The following is a 25,015-nucleotide window of genomic DNA, read 5'->3' as shown; positions in this document are numbered from 1 at the left end:
CAAGGAGGCATAACTTGCTTTCTTTCCATACTAGGAATTCACGAATTGCCCTAAAAACTAAGCACATTCGATTGCCCGCTCACTTTATATATAAACTCGATTCACAGAGACGAGAGTTTAAGCATCAACCCATGGCTTCTCCGTTTCTCGGACCACCGTGCGTTCCTTACCCATGTCCACCACCTCCGCCGCCGGTCTTGCAATTCGTATTTCCCGTGCCGCCGCCGCCATCTCCATCTCATCATATGTCCCCGTGGCTGGTGGTCGTCCTTGTTTTGTTGGGCCTCCTTCTATTTATAGTAGCCTCGGCAGCCATGATCCTCTATTGCTTGCGAGCCAAGAGACGGCGGGAGGCAGCAGCCGATGAAGAAGTGATGCGGGTAAGTGAAACTTGAGGAGCAAGGGAACAAACCGATGTTCCGGGCGAGCTTATTTTCGTACTCCCCACCAGTGATTGATTTTATCTTTTCTGATGCAGCAATCAACTGATGTTCCCGGCGAGCTTCGGCGGTCTGAGCTAAGATCAGCTCCCCCGCCAGATCCAAGGCAATCAGTCCGCGCCGAAACTAGGGGATCCCTAAGGAATCACATACGCATAGTGTTTGCGCTAAGAGATTAGATACGGTAGAGATCGTGTCCGTTTCTTACTTCTCAGACATGTGTAAGCAATTGGAACTCAATTTTACAATGTGGTAATAGAATTTCTTCTTCTTTCAAAATATTCATCGTGAATGTACGATCAAGATCATGAAGACTAGGGGGAAATCTAGGACAAAGCAATCTCGGGGGCTACTTGTCTAATGGCATCAGGGTGATTATGATTAATTAAGCATCGATTAGTGGGACTAGGATTCGATGACGTAACACCGTCAATGTGCTGACAACTACGTGTGTAATTAATTGAACTGGAAATAAAAGAGAATCGCAACTACCTTTGAGTGTAGATTTTGAATTTGTTAGACAATGCTAGGAAACATGTTGAAATATCTCGTGGATATAGTAGTTGTATGCTAAGAAGCACCGACACTCTCTTGGGTGTCTTCGTATCGTGTCGGACATTCCGATATTCACATATGATCGACTAGACACGTTAGCAAGTCCAACCGTTTTGACAAGCACAAGGTCAATTTTAAGCACTTTCAATAAATTAAGGGAAAAATATAAACTTATAAAAAATACTTAGCTTCCTCAAAATTAATATACCTAGCTAGAAAAAAAAAAAAAAAACTAATGGTGAATCTTTAATAAAAGAAGAAACTCACCGCTGATATTTTTATATCATGTATATATTTAATATACAACATATTCCAATATACCGAAATTCTCTTTTTTTTAAGAAATGACATGTCATGTGTCGATGCTACTTAGATTGTATATCAAGACCATCCTATATTTACTTTTTTCCAATTTTTTCATTAATTAGCTAAGTTATGGTAGAATATACCGCTTGTCACTAGCAAAGTTGCTTTTATTTAAAAAAAAATAATTACAGAAATTATGGAGATATTACAATACATCATATATTGCGCAAATCATTCAGACAGTTACCACGTGATGGTATATGTATTACAGTCGAATTTGTGTCTGGATTCAAGATGTTTGGTACATTAGACTAGACTTTCTCCGATTTGATTTGAAACCTATAAATAGGCCGTAATTGTAATATCCAAGCTAAGCAAATTTCAAATGACGTGGTCGTCTTTCAGCTTCCTTCGATTCCAAAGCAAAATTCAACTGCGCCAGCTTTCAAACAATGTTATCGAAAAGCTCATTCGGATAGTACTTTGCTTTTCAAACGGCGTGCCAATCCCTGGAAGCTTTGCAAATCTAGACATGATAATTTGGTCCTTGTTTCCAAACTCAAGTTAAACTATATCTTTAACATATTACGAATATATCGCCGATGCATCTACACTTTTGCAAAACATTCAAGTGTTGTGGGTATTTTCTACGTGCGATCGTACTCATGTATAGAGTCGTGATATCGTACCATGAAATCGAATGTTGGTTCGAGATCTATAAATATGCCATCTTTATTAAGATCGAAGTTAAAAAAATTCGTGAAAATAGTTACTAAATGCAAAATTACAATCGTGGGTTTTGACAATTCTTCATGTGGTGACAAAAACATTCCAAAAATTCAAAATAAATAAAATAAAAATATGGGCCAAGTCTCCATTTCTAGATAGTTGGAAAATGATGGGTTCGCCACGATGATTACTGGTTTCGAACTATACAAAACAAAAGCTCATTTGTCAATTAGTCATTTCAGTTTCTGGCATGGCAGGCACTGAAATTCACACGGCAAAAAGAATCTGACCGGCCTAATTTCGCCTCCGAGCATCTTTGACACGGTTACAAGTGCTGACAATAATGTTTCGTCGCCCGAAATTTCAAAATGCTGAGTAAGAGTCCGCCTGTTTAAAGAAAACTCTTTTTTTTTTTTGAGAAATTATTTTCTGACTTTTCGATAATCGATTTGCAAAAAAAATTTCATGAAAATTTCCATGAAAAACGCATTATGATGTTCTGTTCTTTTGACAAAACAAAAAAATGAATGAATTGAAAAATATTTTTCGAAAAAACGATTACTTGTATCCCTTAAGAAAATAGATAGACAAAAATTTTTTTTTACAGAAAATATGCTCATTGCAAACTAAAAATTTTAGATATATATTACTGTCGATAATGAAAATTTTCTCTCATTGACAAATAATTTCAAATGATATAAATAATTATTTTTATAAAAATTATTTTCAAATCATTCATTTTTTCGTGAAACGATATAGAGAAATTAGGCAACAAAGTTGGTGGGATCCGTCCGACTCTCTTGGTTCAATCATGTGTCCCCGGATTCAAAGAAAGAAGGGGAGAGAAGTGCAAATTGTTCAAGAAACGAACTCCTTGAAAACGACTGTCGTTTTTTGCATTTTCTCCCTCCTCCTCGTATGAATATTGTTCGGCCAACCGTTTTTCGCGACGGTGACGGGCTGACTTGGAAACATTGTCTGTTCAAAGTAAAGAAAAAAGATCGTGTGAGATCTTGGATTGGGATTGGTGCATCTGAGATTCAATTATTAGAATCCTCTAGCATCCCAAGATGCAGCAGCATCTGCCTTAGATTATTCAAACTACTTTCTAATTTCTATGACTTTTCAAATTTCACATAAAAATTAGACCAAAAGAACAAATTCACATAAAAAGGAAAAAAAACAGCCGATATCGATAAAAAGATTGCAGAAAAATTTAAATTTAATGCCATTTAAATTGGAAAAATCGTATGCGTATGTACGTGCCGGTATTTATGGGTTTTGGATGTTTCGGACATTTCAAGTCGAATCGGGCGTGTCGCGAAATTTCGATTAAGTGAAAACTGAAAAAGGAGAATTTGCACAAATGTTACGTACCCCATTTAAAGATTCAGTTTGAACTTTCGGGTCCTTAGCGTTTACCGTACCCAGAAAAACGACGCTGCTTCGTACGTCGTTTTTAGTGCTTCACCAAACGTTCAACACCTGCCTCGTCAATGTGAAGTTTCTGTCTTCCTCTTTTCTGTGGGCTTAGTGAGAGATTCTTCTGTTAGCGTAACCATCTGTTTTTCTGGTTGCGTGGGAGGGATGATGAACAGTGCAAAAATGGGTATAAATTGCTTGTCGATTTACTTGACGACACGGAAGAGAGGGAAGGCTATAATAAACTCCTCCATTTATGAATCTTTTCTGAGCAGTCCACATTAGGAAAAAAAAAAAAAAGTTTCGATCTTTTTTGTTTCTTTATATTTTGGGTGTTGGAAAGGGTGATGGGTGAGGAAGACGATCCACAGTCGCCGTTGCTTGAGAGCGTTTCTTCACACAGTGCATCAGAAGCGCCTCTCAAAAGAACTGGTGAGTAGTCCCCCATTGGCTCCTTGCTTTTCATGTTGTTCTTGTGAAAGCCAACCTTGTCAACTAGAAAAGATGTCTTTAGGAATCCTTCGGAGGATTTCATGTCTTGTCCTTTCTGTAATGCTTTCTGTTACGATGTAGTGTTGATCAGAGGACATAAGGGAGCAAATGCTTGTGCAAGTTGCATTTTTGTAATCTGGGTCTGTGGTTGAGCAAAAGGGACCTGTTAAGAACTTCATAACTCAGGCACTCCTTTTCTCTCGGTTGTGAGTTGAAGTCGCAATTGAAATCAGGAATCCTGTGAAGTTGCAATTTTTTGCCGACTTTTGAGTTTGGAAAATATGAGCTTCAGTGGTTATTGCTCCAAGGCCCCAAACCCAACGTAGTCTAGGATATTGCTGTTGTTCCGATACCTCCAAGCTAATCAGTTACCCCCCAGTCAAAGAATAATATCGAGACACACCCATTATGAGCTCTTTATTGATTTTCATGCCGTTCTCGAGAAAGCTAACTTTTCCAATGTTTCCAGTCGTTCTAATGCTCTGAGAACAGAATGAAGCAAATGCTTGTACAAGTTCCAATTTCTAATCTTGTTCTGTGGTAAATTGAAGTTGCACTGTGAAGTTGCAATTGCCAGCTTAGAGTTTAAAAAATATGAGCTTCAATGGTTATAACTCTAATTAGTCTAGGATTTGCAGAACCTCACTCTGTTGTCATATCTTCTTAGTCTGGGGTTATCAAAGATGTTCCCACGAGAAACATCAGGAAGGAGGACTTCATGCTAACCAAAAATCCGATTCAAATATAAATATTGAGGCCATCCGCTGATTCAATTTTGTATAACTGAGTGATCCAAAATAAATAGATTACGCCTCAACACTGTTAACAAACCTGTGCAATTCTTTGTTATTGTTCTTTGAAGGGACCCAATGGACTGCAGTGGCGCATATTATAACCGGAGTAATTGGAGCAGGAGTGCTTTCTCTTGCTTGGAGCACGGCTCAACTTGGTTGGGTTCTCGGTCCCATTTGCATATTATGCTTTGCGGGCATCACCGTGATTTCCACATTTCTTCTGTGCGATTGCTATAAGTACCCTGACCCAGAACACGGAACCATCAGAAATCGATCTTACATGGAAGCTGTCAAGCTCTATTTAGGTCAGTACAGATTCCCAACATTCATTTTGACAGTTCTTATAAAAGATGTCATGCAAATGTGTCGACCTTTCAAGTTGATATCTACTGAACTTCTCAAAATTCAAAGTTCCTTGCAAAATATGAGGAGAAGGAAAAAAGAGAAAGTAAGAGAATTTTGCGGTATTTTAAAAGCACATGACAACAGAGGCGATGATTTTTCAGGAGAGAAGGAGCGGTGGATATGTGGAGTGTTTGCGCAGGAGAGCTTATACGGGTGCGGGGTCGCTTATACAATAACAGCTGCTGCCAGTGTAAGGTGCTCATATCATCTTTGAACTTTTTTTTTTTTTTATTTTATTTTTCCCTGTCCTTGCTCATCAAAGAACTAGCTTGGGGTTCTTGGATTTTTTATTTATTTTTTTTTTATTTTGCTTTGAACTAGGAAAATAGAAGGAGAGAAAAGAAAATTAAGTTTGCAATCCTCACGGAGTATCTTAGCTAGTCATGTACTTTATCTGGACCAAATTATGTTATACACGCAAAGTCATTCTTGAGATGAAGTTGGGTAGACTGGCCTCTGTTGTCCTGCAATAATTGCCTCTCCCTCAACCTACTGTTTGACTTATATTAGAAGCCTAAAATATTCTTTCATTGACAGGAGGTACAATAGTCATTGCTAATTGAGGTTTGTACATGTAAAATCACCTGCCAGGCTGCAAATACTAGTAATCTTTACGAGAGGGTAGGCAGATGGAAACGTTTTCCAGTACCAGTTCCTCTCCGCTTAGTGCCAAGTTTGCAAAATATTAATCAGAGGACCAACCTAGAGTACGTACTGAATCTGTAGTCTATGTGACATTAGGATGCATGCTCAATTAGTTTCATGAACTTCTCCTAGGACCAAGTTTGAGCCGCTTGACATTTATCATGTTCCCTGACAAGAATCAACAACCTCTTAGGTAACTTGTGGAGACTTGAATTGGTGTACTCCAAATGAATTCTGAATTCAAAATCAGTGAACTTACAGCTTTCCAATCTCCTATATGCTTTCTTTTGTCAGGGACTTTGTGTACCATTACGAGTCAATCTATTTTGCACTAATCCTGATATTTCAGGGGATGGCTAGGGTAGAAAAGAATGTGGTTTTCTGGTTGTAGAAGTGATAATTAGCCCCACAATTTGATCAATGTTTCTGACGATCAAGTGTTTTTGATCCTTTGTGCATACCCATTTTCCAGAGCTAGGCAGAAGCGTGAAGTCGCATATTACGTGTTTATTGTCCTTCATGCATTTTCAATTTCCACAGCACCACTAGGGAGAAGCATGAGTTACGTCTTCGTGCTTTAACATGTCTAGTTTTAAGTACTGTTTATTTTGGTGATTGACTTCGGAGTTCAGATTGAAGATAACTGTTTCTTCCATTTTAATGGTGCAGGGCAATCCTGAAGTCAAACTGTTATCACCGGGAAGGTCATGATGCTCCATGTGATTACGGAGATAGTGTCTACATGCTTCTGTTTGGTTTAGTTCAGATAGTAGTGTCACAGATTCCAGATTTCCACAATATGGGTTGGCTTTCAGTGATTGCAGCAGTCATGTCTTTCTCCTACGCCTCGATTGGGCTTGGACTTGGCGTGGCAAAAGTAATAGGTAGGTAAGGTGCTTTGTTTAGGAATCATACTTGAAATCCAAGTACAGGCAAAATAGCAGCCTCATGTTATAGGTATGCTCGGAGTTTGCAATTTATGAAATTCAATTAGCGTACATCATTACACTGAGCCGTTTCATTGTGATTCACAGTTGCTAACTTGCTTCCATGGCTGCAGAGAATGGGACAATCAAGGGAACGATCACAGGAGTCTCAGCTTCGAGCATTCTCGACAAGTTCTTATTAGCCTTTGAAGCACTCGGAGACATCGCATTTGCGTACCCTTATTCCATTATTGTCTTCGAGATACAGGTGAGGCTTTCATCTCCTAGTGCACAGGATCGAGTAATGTTTTCAAGAAGGTAGCTTAACGATTGAAGCAGTATGTGTGATGTTTTGTATTGAAGGACACCTTGAAGTCCCCTCCCCCGGAAAATGAGACGATGAAGAAGGCCTCAATGTATGCTATTGTGGTGACCACCGTCTTTTACTTATGCTGCGGATGCTTCGGATATGCAGCGTTCGGGGACAGCACCCCAGGCAATCTATTAACTGGATTCGGGTTCTACGAGCCATACTGGCTTGTTGACCTTGCCAATGCTTGCATTGTGCTTCATCTGGTGGGAGGATATCAGGTAACATCAGGAGGATTGGTTAACTAATGTTCATGTTCATGTCCAATTCACCTATCAGCATCACGTTCTTGCATCTGTAATAAACCTGTCCTTTCCCTGGCACTTTTCTTGATCAGATCTTCAGCCAGCCCGTCTTTGCGACGGTGGAGAGATGGTTTGCCTACAAATTCCCCGACAGCGGGTTCGTGAACAACCACTACTCGTGCAAGCTCCCCCTGTTGCCGGGGCTCCAGGTGAACCTCTTCAGGATGGTGTTCAGGACGGTATACGTGGCGTCCACAACCGCGTTGGCGATTCTCTTCCCTTACTTCAACTCGGTCCTAGGGGTGCTGGGGGCGCTCAACTTTTGGCCCCTGGGAATATACTTCCCTATTGAGATGTACTTCAAGCAAAAGAAGATCAGGGCATGGTCGAGGGAGTGGATTTTCTACAGGTCGTTCAGCTTTCTCTGTCTGTTGATCACCATAGTGGGATTCATTGGGTCAGTTGGAGAACTCGTAATTGAAGAACTCAGCTGAGAAACTACACTACCGCCTTGTAATCCTCCAGCAGTTTCTTTCTATTTTATCCCTTTTTAATTCTTTTGGAGATGTAGGGAGACTTTTTGTAAGTTGCTCATACCACACATTGATATAATAATCAGAAAGAGGTTTCTCTGTCGTTTTTACTTTCACCAAACGCTCGGGGGACAACGCTTGTGGTCGTAGCTTTCGAGGTGCTCTTGGTTCGATTGCCGTTTTGGAAAGCCTCCAAACATATATTGAGATTTGACATTTGACCGAACGGACAAAAAACATATTATAAGTGGAGAAAAGGTCTCACAAAGTGAATTTCCCTAAATGCATGTTACTCTAGGGTACTTTTCAGATGCGCACGTGTATCGTTGAACAATACAACATGTGGCCACAAAGGAAAATTCTAAAGGAAAATTTTCAAATAAGGGGTGTCAACTGTCAAGCGTGCTCATTTTTTCAAAAAAGAGTATAAAATGGATTTTATTTTAAATAAAGGTCCGAAATGTCCTCATTATATCAAAAAGAGCTTAAAGTGCATATTACTTGAAATAAGGGTTTGAAGTGATCATATTAGTCTAAAAAAAGGGTTTGAGTCACTTTAGTTAGGGGCATTTTAGTCATTTAGAAATTTTATTTTTTCCCTTTTTCTTTTTTGAAGAAATTTTGAAAAAAAAGTAAAAAAAAAAAAAAAAACATAGGTGGCAGGACCGACATCCGGCCCGACTTTTTCCCTTTTTAAACTTTTTTTTAATTTAATAAAAAAAATTAGATTAAATTTACATTTTGACAAAAATGCCCTTGATCGGCAAAAAATTTGACCTACCGGTCGAGGATGTCAGATCCTTATTTGAAACAATCATAGCTACTTCAGGTCATTCTTTGAGATAATAATGATTAATGACACTTTAGACCTTTATTTGAAATAAAGTCAACTTGAGGCTCTTATTTAAAAAAATAAGGGTACTTGAGGCCATTTTTTGGAATTTTTTCAATTCTAAAAGAAGGCTTGAAATGTCTTTATTTTTTTAAATAAGGGTATGAAGTGAATCTTTTTTTAAATAAAGATATGAAGTGGCCACGATTGTTTTAAAGAGGAGTCTCGACCTTGTTGATTAGCTAAATATTCCAACTGATAAAGGTATTTTCGTCCAAAGACAATTATAACTTAAATTTTAGTTAAATTAGATTAAAAGCTAAAAAAATTAAAACTGAAATAAAAATGCAGGAGCGGGAGGCGGTGGAGCGACGGATGCCATAGACAAATGGTTGGGTTTGTCCTCGCTCTCCATTTTTATTTTAAGTTTTAGCCATTTTTTGAAAACAGAAAATAGAAAGAACAAACGAAAAAAAATCATGAAAGCAAAGGACAAAAATTTCCTTAATCAGCTAGTGAGGTCAAACACTTTTTTGAGATTGACATAGCTACTTCATGTCATTGTTTTAAAAAATGATGGCACTTCAAGCTCTTATATGAAATAAGCTTCATGTCATTTCTTTATTTGAAATTTTTCCTTGTCATAATTAAGTATAGAAATTCACGGAAATGTTTAACTTCTTATTTGAAATGTTTAACCAAATGAATTTTTTCTAGTCATAATGTTACCCGGGCGTGCATGATAACACTTATGGAAATGAATTTCTACTCCAGAAGTGCTTCTAGAGTAGAAATCCATTTGGTAATGAAACTTCAAAAACAGAAATCCACTTGGTTATACAACATTACATTTCTACTTCTAAAGCAAATTTCTACTTCTAAAGTTATTTTTGAGACAATTTTAAAATATAAAAAAGTTATTTCTCTTTCAGAAGTAAAAATCTCTTAACATCAATATCTCTATGGAGTCTTTTCATTTTCGACTCTTCTCTCTCCCAACCACGCCTTCGTCGTCACCGCCCACTGCCACCAACCGTCGCCCATTGCCGTCGCCCATTGCCGTCGCCCACCGCCATTGCATTCACCGCCAGCCGCAATAGGCCCCCCTTAATTGCTGACCTCCGCCCGCCACAACCGCGACCACCGCCGGGTCGCCGTCTCTGTCCGGTGGAGTAAAATATAAATAATGATTTTTAAAAGAAATTTAAAAAATTAAAAATGAAGTAGAAATTTTTCGACCACCGATAATAATTTTTCGTAGAAGATTTTGTGTTAATAATGTTCCAGAATTATAAATTTTCAACTATTAGCAAATGAATTTCTATTCCAAAAATAGAAATTCTGTTATGTTATGAAGAGCTTTTATTTGATCGGAAATCAACTTTTAGACTAGAAGTCTAAAAATCAACTTCTGCTCATAAACAAAAGTAAAAAAAGTCAATTTTTGATTAGAAGTTGATTTACGAAGCAGAAGTGTTGCCATGCACGCACCTACCTTTGGCTCAATGTCCTAAATAGCATACTAATAGATGTTGATATGGGATGCCTCTACAAAGTCAAAATCTATCAACATGCTTGATATTAACATGATAAATTTTTTACAAGTGCAAAGTGCAAATGAAGGGAAAGATAAGGAACGTTTTTTTTTAAAGTCTTTTTTACGTTATTATTTTTGTCCCTGTACAGCAGGGGGAAGGAGCACAAAGCACTCATGGACTAATAAATTATGAAGAATGGGCTGGTGAATGGTCACGTCCACTTGTCTGATGATAGAAGAAAGCAAGCAAGGAACAGAGAGCTTTGCTTCTCCATTTTAAATATCTTTTGTATAGATTGCAACGCAAAAGCAGTCATTTTTCGTTTTATTTCTGGTTGGAGAGAGAGAGAGAGAGAGATGGGCGAAGACGATGATCAACAGGTCCCACTGCTCAAAAGCATTTCTTCAGCTGGTGCATCTGAGGAGCCTCTCAAAAGAACCGGTAAGAACCAACACCACCCCCATCATCACCTCCTCAATAGTAGCTGATACTTTCTTGGAAAATCTGAATGCATCATTGCTTGAAACATGTCTTGAGAAGAATTGGGAGATTGTCCTGGACCATGATCATGTCCTATTTTATATCTTGTCCTTTTTGAATTGCTTGCATGCATGGAGAGGAAGCAGTCTTTTTTCCCCCTGTTCAGACTGTGGGGTTCTTGTGATTAGAGTAAAATGAAGAAGCAAAAGTTTCTGGATCCTGTTTCATGTTATGATCCTTGTTCTGTGGTTGATCAAAGGGAGAATGTTTTTTTTTACCTCAGAGCCAGAACAACTTCTCTTGCTGTTTGTAAACTTCAGAGTTGGACCTTATATAGACTATGGTCTTATGGACAACAGGCCTTTCGAGGGTTGACCACAAATTTATTCTGCTTAGTGTTTACTGGTTCAAATTTCAAGTACTTTTTGAGGTTGTAGAGAACATGCAACGAAATCAAACGGACAGGTTTAAACTAAAAAGGAAAATCCCTGCAAATAGTTTATGTTTATGATGCTACTAAAATGCCGAAAAGTTATTTCCGTATGAAGGGACACAATGGACCGCAGTGGCTCATATTATAACGGGAGTGATCGGAGCTGGAGTGCTTTCTCTCGCATGGAGTGTGGCTCAACTAGGGTGGATTCTCGGTCCTGTGTGCACGATATGCTTTGCAGGAATTGCTGTTGTCTCTACCTATGTTCTTTGCGACTGCTACCGGTATCCTGATCCAGAATACGGAACCACCAGAAACCGATCTTTCATGGAAGCTGTCAAGTTCTACTTAGGTACTAGCCATTTCCCCAAGTGAATCATTGATAGGTTTAACAAGATGTAACGGTGAATCATTGCCCTATTTTGAAAAAGAATCTGCAAGTCAGCAAACATAGGCAGTCAATTCTAGCTGTATGCTATGTAGCCTCAAGGACATAGAATATGTATATGATGGGCTGCTCTTGAGAACAATCAATGCATGGAGTATGCTTCTCTAATAAATCATGACAGCAGCATCAACAAAAGGCCTGAGGCTCTTGCCTCTTTGCATAAGGACGATTGTAACCTAGGTATGGAGTTTTGGGCTCTGTTTTGCACACGATGAAACATGCAAGATATTCATAATCCATATGAAAAAAGGGGCAGGTTTGAGGAGGAAAAAAATGGTTAGTTGTCTTGAACTTTCACACTTCCGTGCTTGATTGTGATTGGAAAAGAAACATCGCATTGCTTTACGAAGAGGCGGTGCTATTTCAGGAGAGAAGCAGCAATGCATTTGTGGAGTATTCGCACATGAAGGCTTATATGGGACTGGGATTGTTTATACCATAACAGCTGCAGCCAGTGTGAGGTGAACTGCTCACACTATAAATCTTCAAACCTTTTCAATGCTTTTCCCGTCTTTCCTTTTCTGAATGTCTTTAATGGCCCTTCGTGCATACCCAACACCTAGACAATTGTTAAAGAGCACCATGAGTTGCATATTCCTGCATTAACATGTCTTCTATAACCTATTTAACATGATTCTGGAAACAGGTTGATTCTAGGTTGACAAGGATCTTTCATTGATGTAGGGCAATCCTAAGATCGAATTGTTTTCATCAAGGAGGGTACAATGCTCTATGCCAGTATGGGGATAGTTTCTACATGCTCCTATTTGGTGGAGTTGAGATACTATTGTCACAGATTCCAGATTTCCGTAGCATCGGATGGCTCTCCATTATTGCAGCGGCCATGTCCTTCTCATATGCTTTTATTGGATCTGGACTTGGCTTTCTAAAAGTAATAGGTATAATCATGAGAGAACCCCAATGTGATTATCCGGAAAAGGGAAATGTGTCTTCAATTTAGAAAGGCTTCAAGCTTTTAGCTTGTTGCTAGAATGTGTGAAAAGTTAAGATTGACTCGCTTTCATTGCTGCAGAAAATGGAGCCATTAAGGGATCTATCACGGGAGTCCCAGCTTCGAGTAATCTCGAGAAGTTATGGTTAGCCTTTGAAGCACTTGCCGACGTTGCTTTTGCCTATCCTTATTACCTTGATTGTTCTTGAGATACAGGTAGACTATCAAAACCGTACAGGATCGGCTTTCGAGTAATGGTGTTTTAACCAGCTCCGTGACCAGTGTAGACATTTGAAATTTGGTCGGTCAAATGCAGGACACCTTGAAGTCCCCTCCCCCAGAAAACCAGACAATGAAGGCGGCCTCATTGAAAGCGATTGTCATCATCACCTTCTTTTACCTCTGCTGTGGATGCTTTGGATACGCAGCATTCGGTGATAGTACACCAGGCAATCTACTCACTGGATTCGGATTGTACGAGCCATCCTGGCTCGTTGACCTCGCTAATGCTTGCATTGTGCTTCATTTGGTGGGAGCGTATCAGGTACTATAGAAGAATGTACGCGTACTCTTTTTATCTCCTAATGCTTTTGTTTGCCTGTAAGTATCGTGCTATTGCATTTAAACTAGCCCTGCTGAGAAATTTTTTTTTCTAGCTCAAGAATACAAATACTTTCACGCATATCTAAGTTGACACGCCGCCTTTTCTATGAACATATTCATGTCGTAAAATGATAGCTTCTGCACTTTCCTATAGCAAAATACCAGTTGTCTTAATTAGATAATTTCAAGCTGCAGTTGCTCTTTGTTGCTTCACCTCTGTACGTCGTCACGATTTTTTCTCATAAATATAGGGTCACGAGATGTTCGACAACCTACGATAATATTCTTTTCATGGGAGCTTCTTTTTCCTTCATCAGGTCTTTAGTCAGCCTGTTTTCGCGACAGCAGAGAGATGGTTCGCTTATAGATTCCCCGGCAATGGATTTCTAAACAATTACATCTCATTCAAGATTCCCTTGTTCCACACATTCCAATTGAACCCTTTCCGAGTGGTGTTCCGGACGTCATATGTCGTATCTACGACCGCCCTCGCAATGTCCTTCCCTTACTTCAACTCGGTGTTGGGATTGCTGGGGGCGTTGAACTTCTGGCCTCTGGCAGTATATTTCCCTGTGGAAATGTACTTGAAGCAAAAGAAGATTGGGGCATGGTCAAGGGAATGGATTTGCTTTAGGACATTCAGCTGTCTTTGTTTGTTGGTCACAGTTGTGGGATTCATTGGGTCGCTTGCAGAACTGATTGGCGGAAGTTTAGATGAGAAATCAATGTAAATGCGGTTGCATATGATGGACAAGCAGCAGATACATAATTGAAGAGGCGCTTCTTAATTAGCGAGAGCTTTCCCCCTTCCTTTTTTTTTATTTTATAAATATTTTCCTCTATTTTTATGCTTTTGGGTGATGTCATGTGATTAAGTTTTGGAGGTTGCGCATAATACATTATTCTTTTGGATGAGTGCATTGAAAGTCTTAAAACTTGTTATGGAAGTGCAATTGAATCTTAAAATTTTCAAAAAATGCAATTAAGTTCTAAAACTTGTCAAATTGATAAAATCAAGTCCTTTCATTGATTGTATTTTTTAAAAATTTTAGGACTCAATTACATTTCATGATAAATTTTAGGACTTGATTGTGTTTTTTGAAAGGCAATAACAAAGTTGTACTGTATCTATGGACAACAGCTTTAGCCATGTGCATGGCCCTTTTCTTAAGTAGATAGAGTCGTCAATATGGGTCAATGACCCATTTTTGACCCATATTTTGTTTGAATGGGTTGTATAAGGGTTCTAAGTTTTTAAATGACTCAATAAAAATGGGTCCAAAAAAATTTAAGTTGAATTAGATTGGTAAAAAATGGGTCACACACTTAAACCCATTTTCAACCCATATTAGACCCATTTTCGATCCATGAGGGCAGCTCCCACAAACAAATTGCAAATGGGCCCAAGGCCTCAAAGGCTCAACTTGCTTATTTTTTTTTTAAATTTTTCTATTTTTATAAGTGAATGAAAGAAATCATAAAAGAAAAATAAAATAAAAAATATAAAAATTGTTGCCCCACTGTTGCCGACCACCGTCGTACGCCGCCACCGCCGGTTGCTGCGGCTCACCGCTGTTGGTCACCGTCGCCTGCCGCTAACCATTGCGCCCACCGCCGATCGTTGGAGAAAAATGAAAGAAGAAAACAAAAAATACTTTTCAAAAAAATTAAAAAAATTAAAATTTAAAAATTTAAAAAATACAGAAAAATTAAAAAATAATAAAAGGAAACATTTTCACTTGATTTTTTTGTTGTATGAAAGTATTTTAGTAATATAATTTTTTTCTAAGTTTTTTATTGTTTAATTTATTTTTTTTTATTTGATGTGAAGTTTTTATTTGATAATATATACATGTGAAGAGTTTGAAATAGGTTTTTTTTTTCGTCGAAAAAATGGGTTAAATGAGTTATATATGTTTTTTTAGAAACGGGTTAGACGGGGTATGGGTTGATTGCGGTTCGGGTTAAATATGAGTCAAAACGAGTTAGACGGGTCAATATGGGTTTGACCATAATCAACTCGATCCAAACGCGATTCGACCCACCCATTTGACACGTGTAGATTCTCGAGTTTCTGCCACAAGCCTCGACATCGAGATTTTGAATATTCAATTAAGCTATTCATGTATAAAGGGAAAATTACACAAATGGTACATGAACTTTGGCTCAATATGCAAATGTAGTCCATAAATCTTTAGTTTATCCAATGCGATTGTCAAAATTTGGTCCAATGTGAATTTGGTTTAAAATTGATTTTTTCCGATTCTGTTCCCTAGATGAGTTTTAGAGAATCAGAACACGTTTGGTAATTGCACAAAATTTATGTTCCTAGAAAATAAATGCGTTTTGTCACTATAAAATTTTGTCCAAATAATTACGTCTTGTAAATATAAAGTCAACCTATATAGCATCACTACTAAAAGGAAAACATATTCATGCATAATCCTTAATTAGTTTATTTATTCTATATTGTAGTAATCATCTATTTATTTCATGAAATATTTATGTCTCATAATTTGTTAAGAAAATCATATTGTTAAAACACATTCATGCAATACAAATCTAGTGAATTTTTTTAAAATATATTTTTATTTTATTTTCCTTTTTCTTTGGAGATTGGCGGGGTTAGCCGCGATCGGCAACAAACGGTGGCGGTTGGTGGCGAAAGGTGACGATTGCGTATGTTGATGGTGGAGCTGGCTGGTCGAGCGATGGGAGTGGCAAACAAGCAAGGGGAGCTAGTTGGTTGAGTGTTCTTCCGTGAGGTTTCGTTCTTTTTTTTTTTTTTGGTCGAGGGAACAAAATGAGAACCTTCCCTAAGCATTCTCACTTTTTTTTTTTTGGTAAAGATAAATATGTATAAAAATTTCCATAGCGCTAATTACAAAGAGAATGCCGCACACAAAAATCTCGTACCCCAAATGACACAAGGAAGTGTCATAGCCGGTGCAAAGGTGTACCGGCTGAACAAAATACAAAAATAGCAAGCATACTTAGGCTAAAAGGCCAAAACAGCGGCCAAAGTGTCGCTAAATCTGAATGGGCAAAATGTAAAAGACGCCAACCCAATAAAGGAACCCAGTCGGCTAAGCTTGCATCAAACAGCAATAAAACCGAAGGAATGGCAGTTAGGGCAAGGTAGAGTCTTCAAAAATCGTGGGCGAGATATCCCAATTCCTCTGTATTCGTCTACTCCGGGGAATGTCTTCAACCTGAGCAAAGGTAAGTCCTTTGTCTCTGACAACCTTTGTCAAGTGCTTAAGGATCGCCAGCACAAACAATGGCTTATTCCCGAAACAAATATGATTTCTCTCTGTCCGGATAATATGGCAAAGGGCCCCAAGAGAAAACCCGGCCATTCGGTGAACAAAAGAAGTGCCTCCAATGTTTTGCATAGCCCACCGAATTGTCTCCCGTCACGAGCAATTCTGCCAAGAAAGATTACATTTGGAGGCCCAGTATAATGCAAGTGATCCCGTGATAGGGCACCCGAAGAATAGATGGTCGATAGAGTCGGGTCTATCATGACAAAAGGCACATGATCAAGCAGCAATTCCGTGGTAATGTAGCAGCAGAGTCCGAGTCGGTAGACGGTTAAACGTAGAGAGCCATAGTAGAAACGCATGTCTCGGTGCTATCTGTCGGTCCCGGACAAAGGTGTGCCAATGTACCATCCGGCCTTTTCTTCTGATCAACTCCCAAGCAGAGGCCACCAAAAATCTACCCGAAGAGTGGCCTTGCCACAAGCATTGATCAGGCTTAGTCGGATCAAGTAATGGGACTGCATTATGCCATGAGTTAAACGTGTGCAGCATTCCGCAGTCTTGCCAGGCTTGAGAGAGGAAGTCCTTAACCGATGCATTCCTAGGAATGCCAGATTCATAGATCTCCTTGTTTGAGAAAATTTGATATAATGGTCCTTTTTCATGCCAAAAGTCGAACCAAAAGGAGACAGAGATTCCATCCCCAATACGTCACCTGAAATTTTGGAAGTGTTCCATTCTCAAATCTAGGATCTTCTTCCAGGTCCAGGAGCAAACAGTAGGTTTCGGAGCAATCCAGAAATTTTTGTGCCTTAAGAAGGTGGAATGAATCCATTTACACCACAAAGATTTCTTGTTGGTGAATAATAACCATATGTGTTTCAACATGGCAGCCCTATTACAATCCGTAAGCCTTCTTATACCAAGCCCGCCCTCTTTCTTAGGAAGAAAAACTTTGTCCCAAGCCACCTTGGCACCCCCATAGCCCAAGTCCGGACCTTTCCAAAGGAATTGACGTAGAATCTTTTCTATGCTAGCAAGCACTGACTTCGGTAAGGTGAAGATAGCAGCCCAATACACATGAATGGCATGTAGGACAGATTTAACAAGTTGAAGACGGCCCGCAAAAGATAAGAATCGATGGGACCAAGATCGAGCACGGGCATTGATCGAATTTATGAGGAGTGTACAATCAACTTTGCTAAGTCTAGATGCAATCACCGGAACTCCAAGGTAGCGGAAAGGAAGCATACCTTCGAGAAGCCCAAGTATATGTCGAACTTGTGTTTGCAGCTCCATTGAACCCCCAAAGAAATAACCCCTTGGTGAATCCCTCTATTGCTTGCAAAGAACCCATGGAGACTTCCATTAATGGCCATTGAGAACATGGGGGAGGACACGCAGGCCATAACGAGCTTAGTAAAAGACTACGGGAAGCTAAAGTCTCATAGTGTACATTCAATGAACCCCCAATCGATAGTATCATATGCCTTCCGAAAATCCACCTTGATAGAGCATTTCGGAAGGTATGGCTCAATGTGGAAGCCAGCAAAGAGCTCTTGGGCAAGGAGGATGTTGTCATTGATCCTGCGCCCCTTAACAAAAGAATTTTGATTCAAGCTAGTGATGGCCGGCAGAACACTAGCTATCCGATTGGCCAATAGTTTAGTGATGCATTTATAGATGGTGTTGCAACACGCAATGGGATGGAAATCCCCCATAGTCGATGCATTGGGGATCTTTGGAACCAAGGTGAGGATGGTAGTATTGAGTTCCTTGAGCAAATTCCCTGTGGCAAAGAAGTCTTTGACTGCCGAAATCACCAAAGGTCCAACTATATCCCAAGAAGATATAAAAAAATCCACATTGAAGCCATCGGGGCCGGGGGCCTTACCTCTCGCTAGGGAGAAGAGAGTGCTACGGATCTCTGTATCAAGCACCGGCCGAGATAAAATTCGAATTTGGTCTTCGGTTGGGACCGAAGGTAACAATTCCCGTATTTGAGTGGTACTGGGTCGAGTTGGAGCCGAGTTGGCCAATAGAAGAGACCGGAAGTAGTCAACAATATGTTGCTGGACTAGTGCCGGGTCATCCAAGAAAGTTCCCCGAGAATCCGTGACCGAGAGGATGCGATTGCGTAAGTGTCGTTTGTTGACATGATGATGAAAGTACCTAGTATTAAGGTCACCTTCTTTGAGCCATTGGATCCTGGACTTTTGTTTGTAGAATAATTCCTCCTAAATCCCGAGAGTGGCAAAGCTTTGGAGCTGATCCTTCTCGGAAGCCGCCGGCGTCGGGTTGAAGGGCTCAAGAGCGAGAGCATCCTATGTAGAGGTGAGCTCTGCCCTGGCTTGATTTGTTCGAGCTGAGATGTTCGAGAAAGCTTCATAATTAAGCTGCTTAAGGCGCTCCTTCAAGAGTTTGAGCTTGCGACAAGAACAAACATATGTGAACCGGATATCGGGGTATTCCATACCTAGGAGACAATGCCGGCGTAGAAGGGTGTTCCATCCGGAAGTTAAAGAACTTGAATGGTTTCCTAGACATCGGCGGTGGCTGCATTCTAATCACCATTGGCGTATGATCCGAGACACCGGGCACCAAGAAAGTTGCTTCTGAATAGGAGAAAATCCGAGTCCAACATTCATTAGTTAGCACCCGATCAATTTTCCATTATTTGCGGGTAGCCCCGGAGGAAGTAGACTAAGAGAATCTATGCCCCACATAACGAAGATCCTCAAGTCCCGCCTGTTTGAGACATTCACCGAACTCATCAAATGCCGGGATCCAATTGTTGGAGTTACCAATTCTATCCAAAATATCCCGTATAGCATTAAAGTCTCCAGCAACTAACCACGGTTCCTCACCAAAATCAGTACTCCTTTGAACAAGATCAGCCCATAAGGAACGTCGCGCAACAAAAGTATGTTCACCATACACTACCGAGAATATACAAGTCTTATTAAGACCAAGCATCCGCAGTCGAGTATGAATAACCTGAGCAGCTATGGAACAAGGCTCTAATTCCACGACCCGAGGATCCCAGCCAATCCATATTCTACCCCTAGGGGAGTTCGATCAACTAGTATGCTTATAACCCCATGTTTATAAGCAAAATCGGTTTTTAGAAGAACCAACTTAGTCTTCCATAGTATAAGAACAATCTAATGAGTTTAGTATTCAGAGCAACGATCGCTAGTTTTTGGATATTGTTCCCAAACCGGCCAATGACAGTGGCTTGTTTTGGAGTGTTACTTCAGTAGATGGCATTGTGCTCAATCTTGTCGCTTGATAATCTCATTGAATGTGCAATGGGGCTGGTTTGGACACTGCGGCTGGTTTGGATATTGATGATGCAATATGTGCATAACTTTTGGCTTATACAGGAATATAAATGACTTGCATCATGTCCGCAATAGTTGCTGCATCAAGAACATATGTTTTTTGTATTTTGTGTTGAAAGATTTTGCATTTCTTTGGTGGAAATGGTTGTCTTTATGATTTTACTGACTGAGCAATTAGTTTGTGGTCTAATGTATGCATTATATTTGCTTCAATGGATGAGAAATGGGAGGCATGCATGTGTGGAACAATGTCTGCTGCAACAAGAGATGCTCTCTTTCCATTTTTGTTCAGCGGCTATCGCTGGATTTTCGTTGGTTGCTATGGTTGTTCAAGTGCAGTATAAGTTGCAAATAACTTTGCAAATAGTCATATGAGTCCTAATTTTTTTCTTAAGTAAATACTTAAGTGCCTAGACTTTGTAAAAGTGAACAAATAGATGTACTAACTTGTTAATAATTGGCTATGTTGGTATCACTTTCTTAAACACATCATGGCTCTAGATTGAGAAATTATTATGCAATATCGTTAATATGATCCCAACATCACACCAAATGACTTACATTTGCATCGAACTCACCAATTGCACAAAATGGACCATAAAATCGTGCTTCCTTAAATTGAAACCATGTTGCTATAGCTTACAATATAGCAGGAAAAAATTTCAGAATACAACCATGTTGCTGCAGCTTACATTTGCATCAAACCATGTTGCTGCAGCATCCCCTTTATACATGAGTTGTGATCCATAATGTGCCAACAAAACAGAAAGGCCCTTGCCATAAAAAAAATAGAAACCCGCTAGTTAGCTCCAATAAAAAATAAAAAACCCCAACCACCCCTCCCACAAAAAAAAAAGCACAACATAAACAGTCAACCCTCCAAAATCATCCCCACTACTCAAGATGAATAACGCGTTCACATCGAGCTGTCTTGAAATGATTCATGAGCCTTGCACTCTTTTGGACTGGAACTCTAGGCACGGCATCATTAGATGGTGTTTCTTCTTCAACTGTCCTATCTGCTGGAGGATCATTTGATCGAGATGGAACCGATGTTGGGGGTGGGGCTTGCTTTGGTAGTGGCTTTGGTACCCTCGATTTTGGAGCTGCCGTTAATAGCTTCTTCGATTGTGCATGGGTTGTTATCGTTGAATTTTTTTATCAATGCATGCACTTGACTTCTTGTTCTTGTTGCGGTAGCTTGTCCAGTTGAGTGTCCTTGAGATATTAGCACCTCTGAACTCCTCCTAGGCTGCAATACAACCATATTATTAGTTACCATGTTATGAAAGAACTTAGAAATGCATAATACATATAACTACTCCTTACATTGAAAATAACCATGCCGGTTTTCATGTCTATAAATAATCCATAGCCATGCTCTCTTATCCTTTTCCGAATTATACCATGTGTTCGTCTTAGTGCCTCTCTTTGTAAAACCACTATACTTTTTCTAACCTGCATAAGGCATAGAATTACTTCATGCACCAAGCACATACGCTGCATTGTTTTCAACTTAATTTTTATTACACCCGATCTTTGGGCCCCATCTGTTGTACACTGCCCGACTCAGTTGGCCCTATGCTTTGTTCGACATTATTGCTTTGAACGATTCCCTCACATGCTCCTAGAACCTCGGTTGGTGTTTTTGTCACTTGCACAATCAAATAACACAACTAATATAATGTAACAACCTGTATATAAAAAAAGAAAATCACCAATTAAATATCTCACCTAGACTTTGCTCTCTGCGTTGATCGAGGTGTCCCCGCGTTTTGTCCCGCATCGTAGATCAATGAAGTTTAGTCAGATTTGTCTTCTTGATAATTGAGAAGTGTCTTGTTCACAAAGTTTTACCTTCTTCTTAAGTGCTCGAATTCTTTTATTAATATCTTGACTTGGGCAGTTGAGATTAGTTCCCTCCTGTGCATCCGAGGAAAAGATGGTTCCAACAACATTTGCAAATGTAGTGAGCTCATTCATCTAAGTTATCGGTGCTTTAACGGATTCTTGTTCATTAACGGAGACTTTATATCAACATTGTGTTTCCTGTTCATCAATGCTCCCACCTATATCTGCTTCTACATTTTGCCCTTTTCAAGAGCAACCTGCAATAATAGGAGCATTAGTTTGGTTCTGCCACCGATTGAGGGAGAAAGGATTGATTTGGTTTTCTCTATATATCTACACAAGAATACGTTCAAAATTCAACGAAAATGCTCATGCCACATGCGTACCTACAGAGTATGACACTGAATTATCATAAAATCAAATTTAAGCCCTTCAAACTATGCTAATGATACCAAATGTCGTATCTATGAGACAAATATCGTCTGGATTTTGGAGTACGTTTTGATGTAGTAAGCCCTAACTTATGAGATATATGACCCACTTTCGAAACCTTATATTCACTTTCTTCGACGAAACTTGAATACTCACCTTTACACATTGAATACATTATGCGATATAGGACAACTTGAACACACTCACTTTTACACACAAGCAGCAACCCCTATTCTAGGCAATGTCATTTTCTTCGCTTTTGCACTCTGTCACCAATACGATATTGAATAAAATTTCACTCATTTCTCCATTGAACAGAAAAACATTTACTAACTTTACCCCCTAACTTTGGCTCTCAACGGATGGAGAAAGGATGTTGTTTTCCCAGCTTTTACACTCTGTCAACAACACAACATTGAATAAGATTTCAATTATTTTGTTGTCAATGGACAAAAAACAACAAATGACTAACCTTTATCTTCAATTAACCAAGATTCGTTAGCGTGAGAAGCCCCATTTGCTTGAGAGCTTCAAACACCGAGGTCGATTCAAACATACAATCCAAAGTGATTGACAGACCTTTGCTTTCGGTGTGAGAATGGAAGCTCCAATTCGCGTGAGAGACCAACGGATGTGTTCAGAGAATGATGAACAAAGACTTGCCCTAATTCTCTCCCAATCTCTCGGTTTTGCCCTAAATCTGTCACTATACAAGGAGTAAAATGACGTCGTCTCTATTAGACAAAGAAATGACGTCGTCTCTTCCCGTCGACGTGGATAACATTTTCCACATTGGCAAATCAGGCCTTTTCCAAAAATTACACGTAGGAATTAAAAGCTAATTCAAATTTACAAGTAGGATGACTGGCCGGAATTAGCACTCAACTGCACACTTTTACTATGATATGTCACTCAAGTGAACGTTTTGAAAGTTATGGCACTCAAGTGAATGCCGTACAAAAGTTACGACACTTTTAGTGACTTATCCCTGTTCGGGACGGTGGACGTGGCGTCCACGACCGTGTTGGCAATGCTCTTCCCTTACTTCAACTCGGTCCTAGGGGTGTTAGGGGCGCTTAACTTTTGGCCCCTGGGAATATTCCCTATGGAGATGTACTTCAAGCAAAAGAAGATCAAGGCATGGTCGAGGGAGTGGATTTTCTACAGGTCGTTTAGCTTATTTTGTCCGTTGATCACCATAGTGGGATTCATTGGTCGGTTGGAGAACTCATAATTGAAGAACTAAGCTGAGAAACTACACTACAGCCTTGTAATCCTCTAGCGATTTCTTTCTATTTTCTTTTTATTTTTTGCCTTTTTATTCTTTTTGGAGATTTAGTGAGACTTTTTTTAAGTTGATCATACCATATTGATATAATCAAAAAGAGATTTCTCTTGGTTCAATTATCGTTTGGAAAACCTCCCAAGACATATCTTGAGATTTGACATTTCACCTAACGGACAAAAAAACATATTATATGTGGAAAAAAAGTCTAACAAAGTGAATTTCCAAACAACATGTTACTCTAGAGTACTTTTACGATACACACGTGCATTGTTTAATGTCTCGAGACGTGGTCCCAAGAAAAAATTCTAAATGAAGATCTGAAATATTCCATTTTCTTAAATAAGAGCAAGTAGGATTTTATTTCAAATAAGGATATGAAGTAGCCATAACTTTTTTAAATAACACTACAAAAAAAAAAAAAAGAATTAGCCACGAATTTTACCACGAAAAATTGACCAAAATTCGCCTCTAAACTGATTTGTGACGAAAATTAGCGACGGAAAAAATTCGTTGCCAATTTGGCATCCCAAAATTTAGCGACGAAAAACAAAGTTCGTCCCTAATTAGTGACGAATACCTATCCGTGGCTAATTAGGGACGAATAAGTTTCGTGGCTAATTAGTGACGAATAGGTTTCGTCGCTAATTGGCCATGAATTTTGCGACGAATTACCCTCCGTGGGAAATTAGCGACGAAACTAGTTGATCGCTAATTAGCCACGAATTTTCCCACGAAAATAAATTTCATCGCTAAATTTAACGACGGATTTAGTGACGAATTTTATGTTCATCGCTAAATTTAGCGACGAAAACACATGTTTTCGTCGCTAAATTTAGCGATGCTAGATTAGTCACGAATTTTTTTTTGGTGGCAAAATTCATCGCAAAACCCAATTAGCGATGAATTTTGCCGAATTTTCATGGCAAAATTAGCGACGAAATCAAAATTTCGTCGCTCAATTTGATTTACTTTTGGACGAACTTTCCAACGAATTTTTTCCGTCGCTAATCAAATTTAGCCACGAAAATATTATTTGTGGCTAATTTGCCACGAACATATTCATGGTAAAATTCGTCGCTTTAGCGATGAAAATAAATTCGTTGCTAATTTCCCCGAATTCGTGGTAAAAGTCATCGCCGATTACGAATTTGAAAGTTTGGCATCGACATTTGCAAAGAAAATAGCCACGAAAAGTATTTAGTGTTGAAATTTAAAATAATTTAGCGACAAAATTAGCGATGAACTCTCCAATGAATATTGTTTAGGGATGAATTTAGCGATGAATTTTTTTTCTCATATCATAAAATCATTTCTTTCACTTTTCGATCTTAAATTTAATTAAAAGCAAAATTAATTTCTGCAATTTATATTTAACATTGATTAAGCACTTACTAATATCAAAATTTTATAATAATATGAAAATGAGATACATTCATCTACATTTTTCACAAGAATGACATAAATACTTTTCATTAGGGAATCTGCACGTAATTACTTCCTCATATTACAGCAGCCGAAGAATTCATTCTTCTATTGGATGGCCACGGATTTACCATCCACACAAAAAGTAGCATTTAGTTAGGTAGTATAGCGAGAACAATAACAGAATCAATTTTCCCTACTACTGCAGTGACTGGAGCAGAACTTGCTTAAGAACCACAGCAAGAAGATCTCTACGGTGCTTGAGCA

General features: G+C 39.1%; 2 protein-coding genes, 1 long non-coding RNA gene and 1 pseudogene across 3 annotated transcripts in view; 3 read left to right on the top strand and 1 right to left on the bottom strand.

The window, feature by feature from the left end:
• The first annotated feature begins 82 nt into the window (after positions 1-82).
• Positions 83-789, top strand: LOC125313960 (protein TRACHEARY ELEMENT DIFFERENTIATION-RELATED 7-like). The gene is made up of 2 exons (XM_048275353.1): positions 83-380; positions 479-789. The coding sequence occupies exons 1-2, from the start codon at positions 132-134 to the stop codon at positions 617-619; spliced, it is 390 nt and encodes a 129-aa protein (XP_048131310.1). The 5' UTR covers positions 83-131; the 3' UTR covers positions 620-789.
• Positions 790-3,581: 2,792 nt separating this feature from the next.
• LOC115754147 (probable amino acid permease 7) lies at positions 3,582-7,963 on the top strand. Its single transcript, XM_030693103.2, has 7 exons — positions 3,582-3,884; positions 4,807-5,043; positions 5,245-5,338; positions 6,458-6,672; positions 6,849-6,982; positions 7,078-7,305; positions 7,422-7,963. The coding sequence occupies exons 1-7, from the start codon at positions 3,800-3,802 to the stop codon at positions 7,821-7,823; spliced, it is 1,395 nt and encodes a 464-aa protein (XP_030548963.2). The 5' UTR covers positions 3,582-3,799; the 3' UTR covers positions 7,824-7,963.
• LOC125313961 overlaps positions 7,733-25,015 on the bottom strand; it is a 30,777-nt gene continuing 13,494 nt past the window's right edge. Inside the window, exons 2-3 of the long non-coding RNA XR_007197708.1 lie at positions 23,300-23,430; positions 7,733-7,832 (exon numbers count right to left, since the gene is read on the bottom strand). This is a non-coding gene — a long non-coding RNA (uncharacterized LOC125313961). The remainder of the gene's footprint in view (positions 7,833-23,299; positions 23,431-25,015) is intronic.
• Positions 10,448-14,092, top strand: LOC115728427 (annotated as a pseudogene).

Source organism: Rhodamnia argentea, chromosome 2 (assembly GCF_020921035.1).
Source record: "Rhodamnia argentea isolate NSW1041297 chromosome 2, ASM2092103v1, whole genome shotgun sequence".
Classification (NCBI taxonomy): domain Eukaryota; kingdom Viridiplantae; phylum Streptophyta; class Magnoliopsida; order Myrtales; family Myrtaceae; genus Rhodamnia; species Rhodamnia argentea.
Note: the sequence above shows the minus strand (reverse complement) of the source record. Positions and strands in the feature narration are given on the sequence as shown.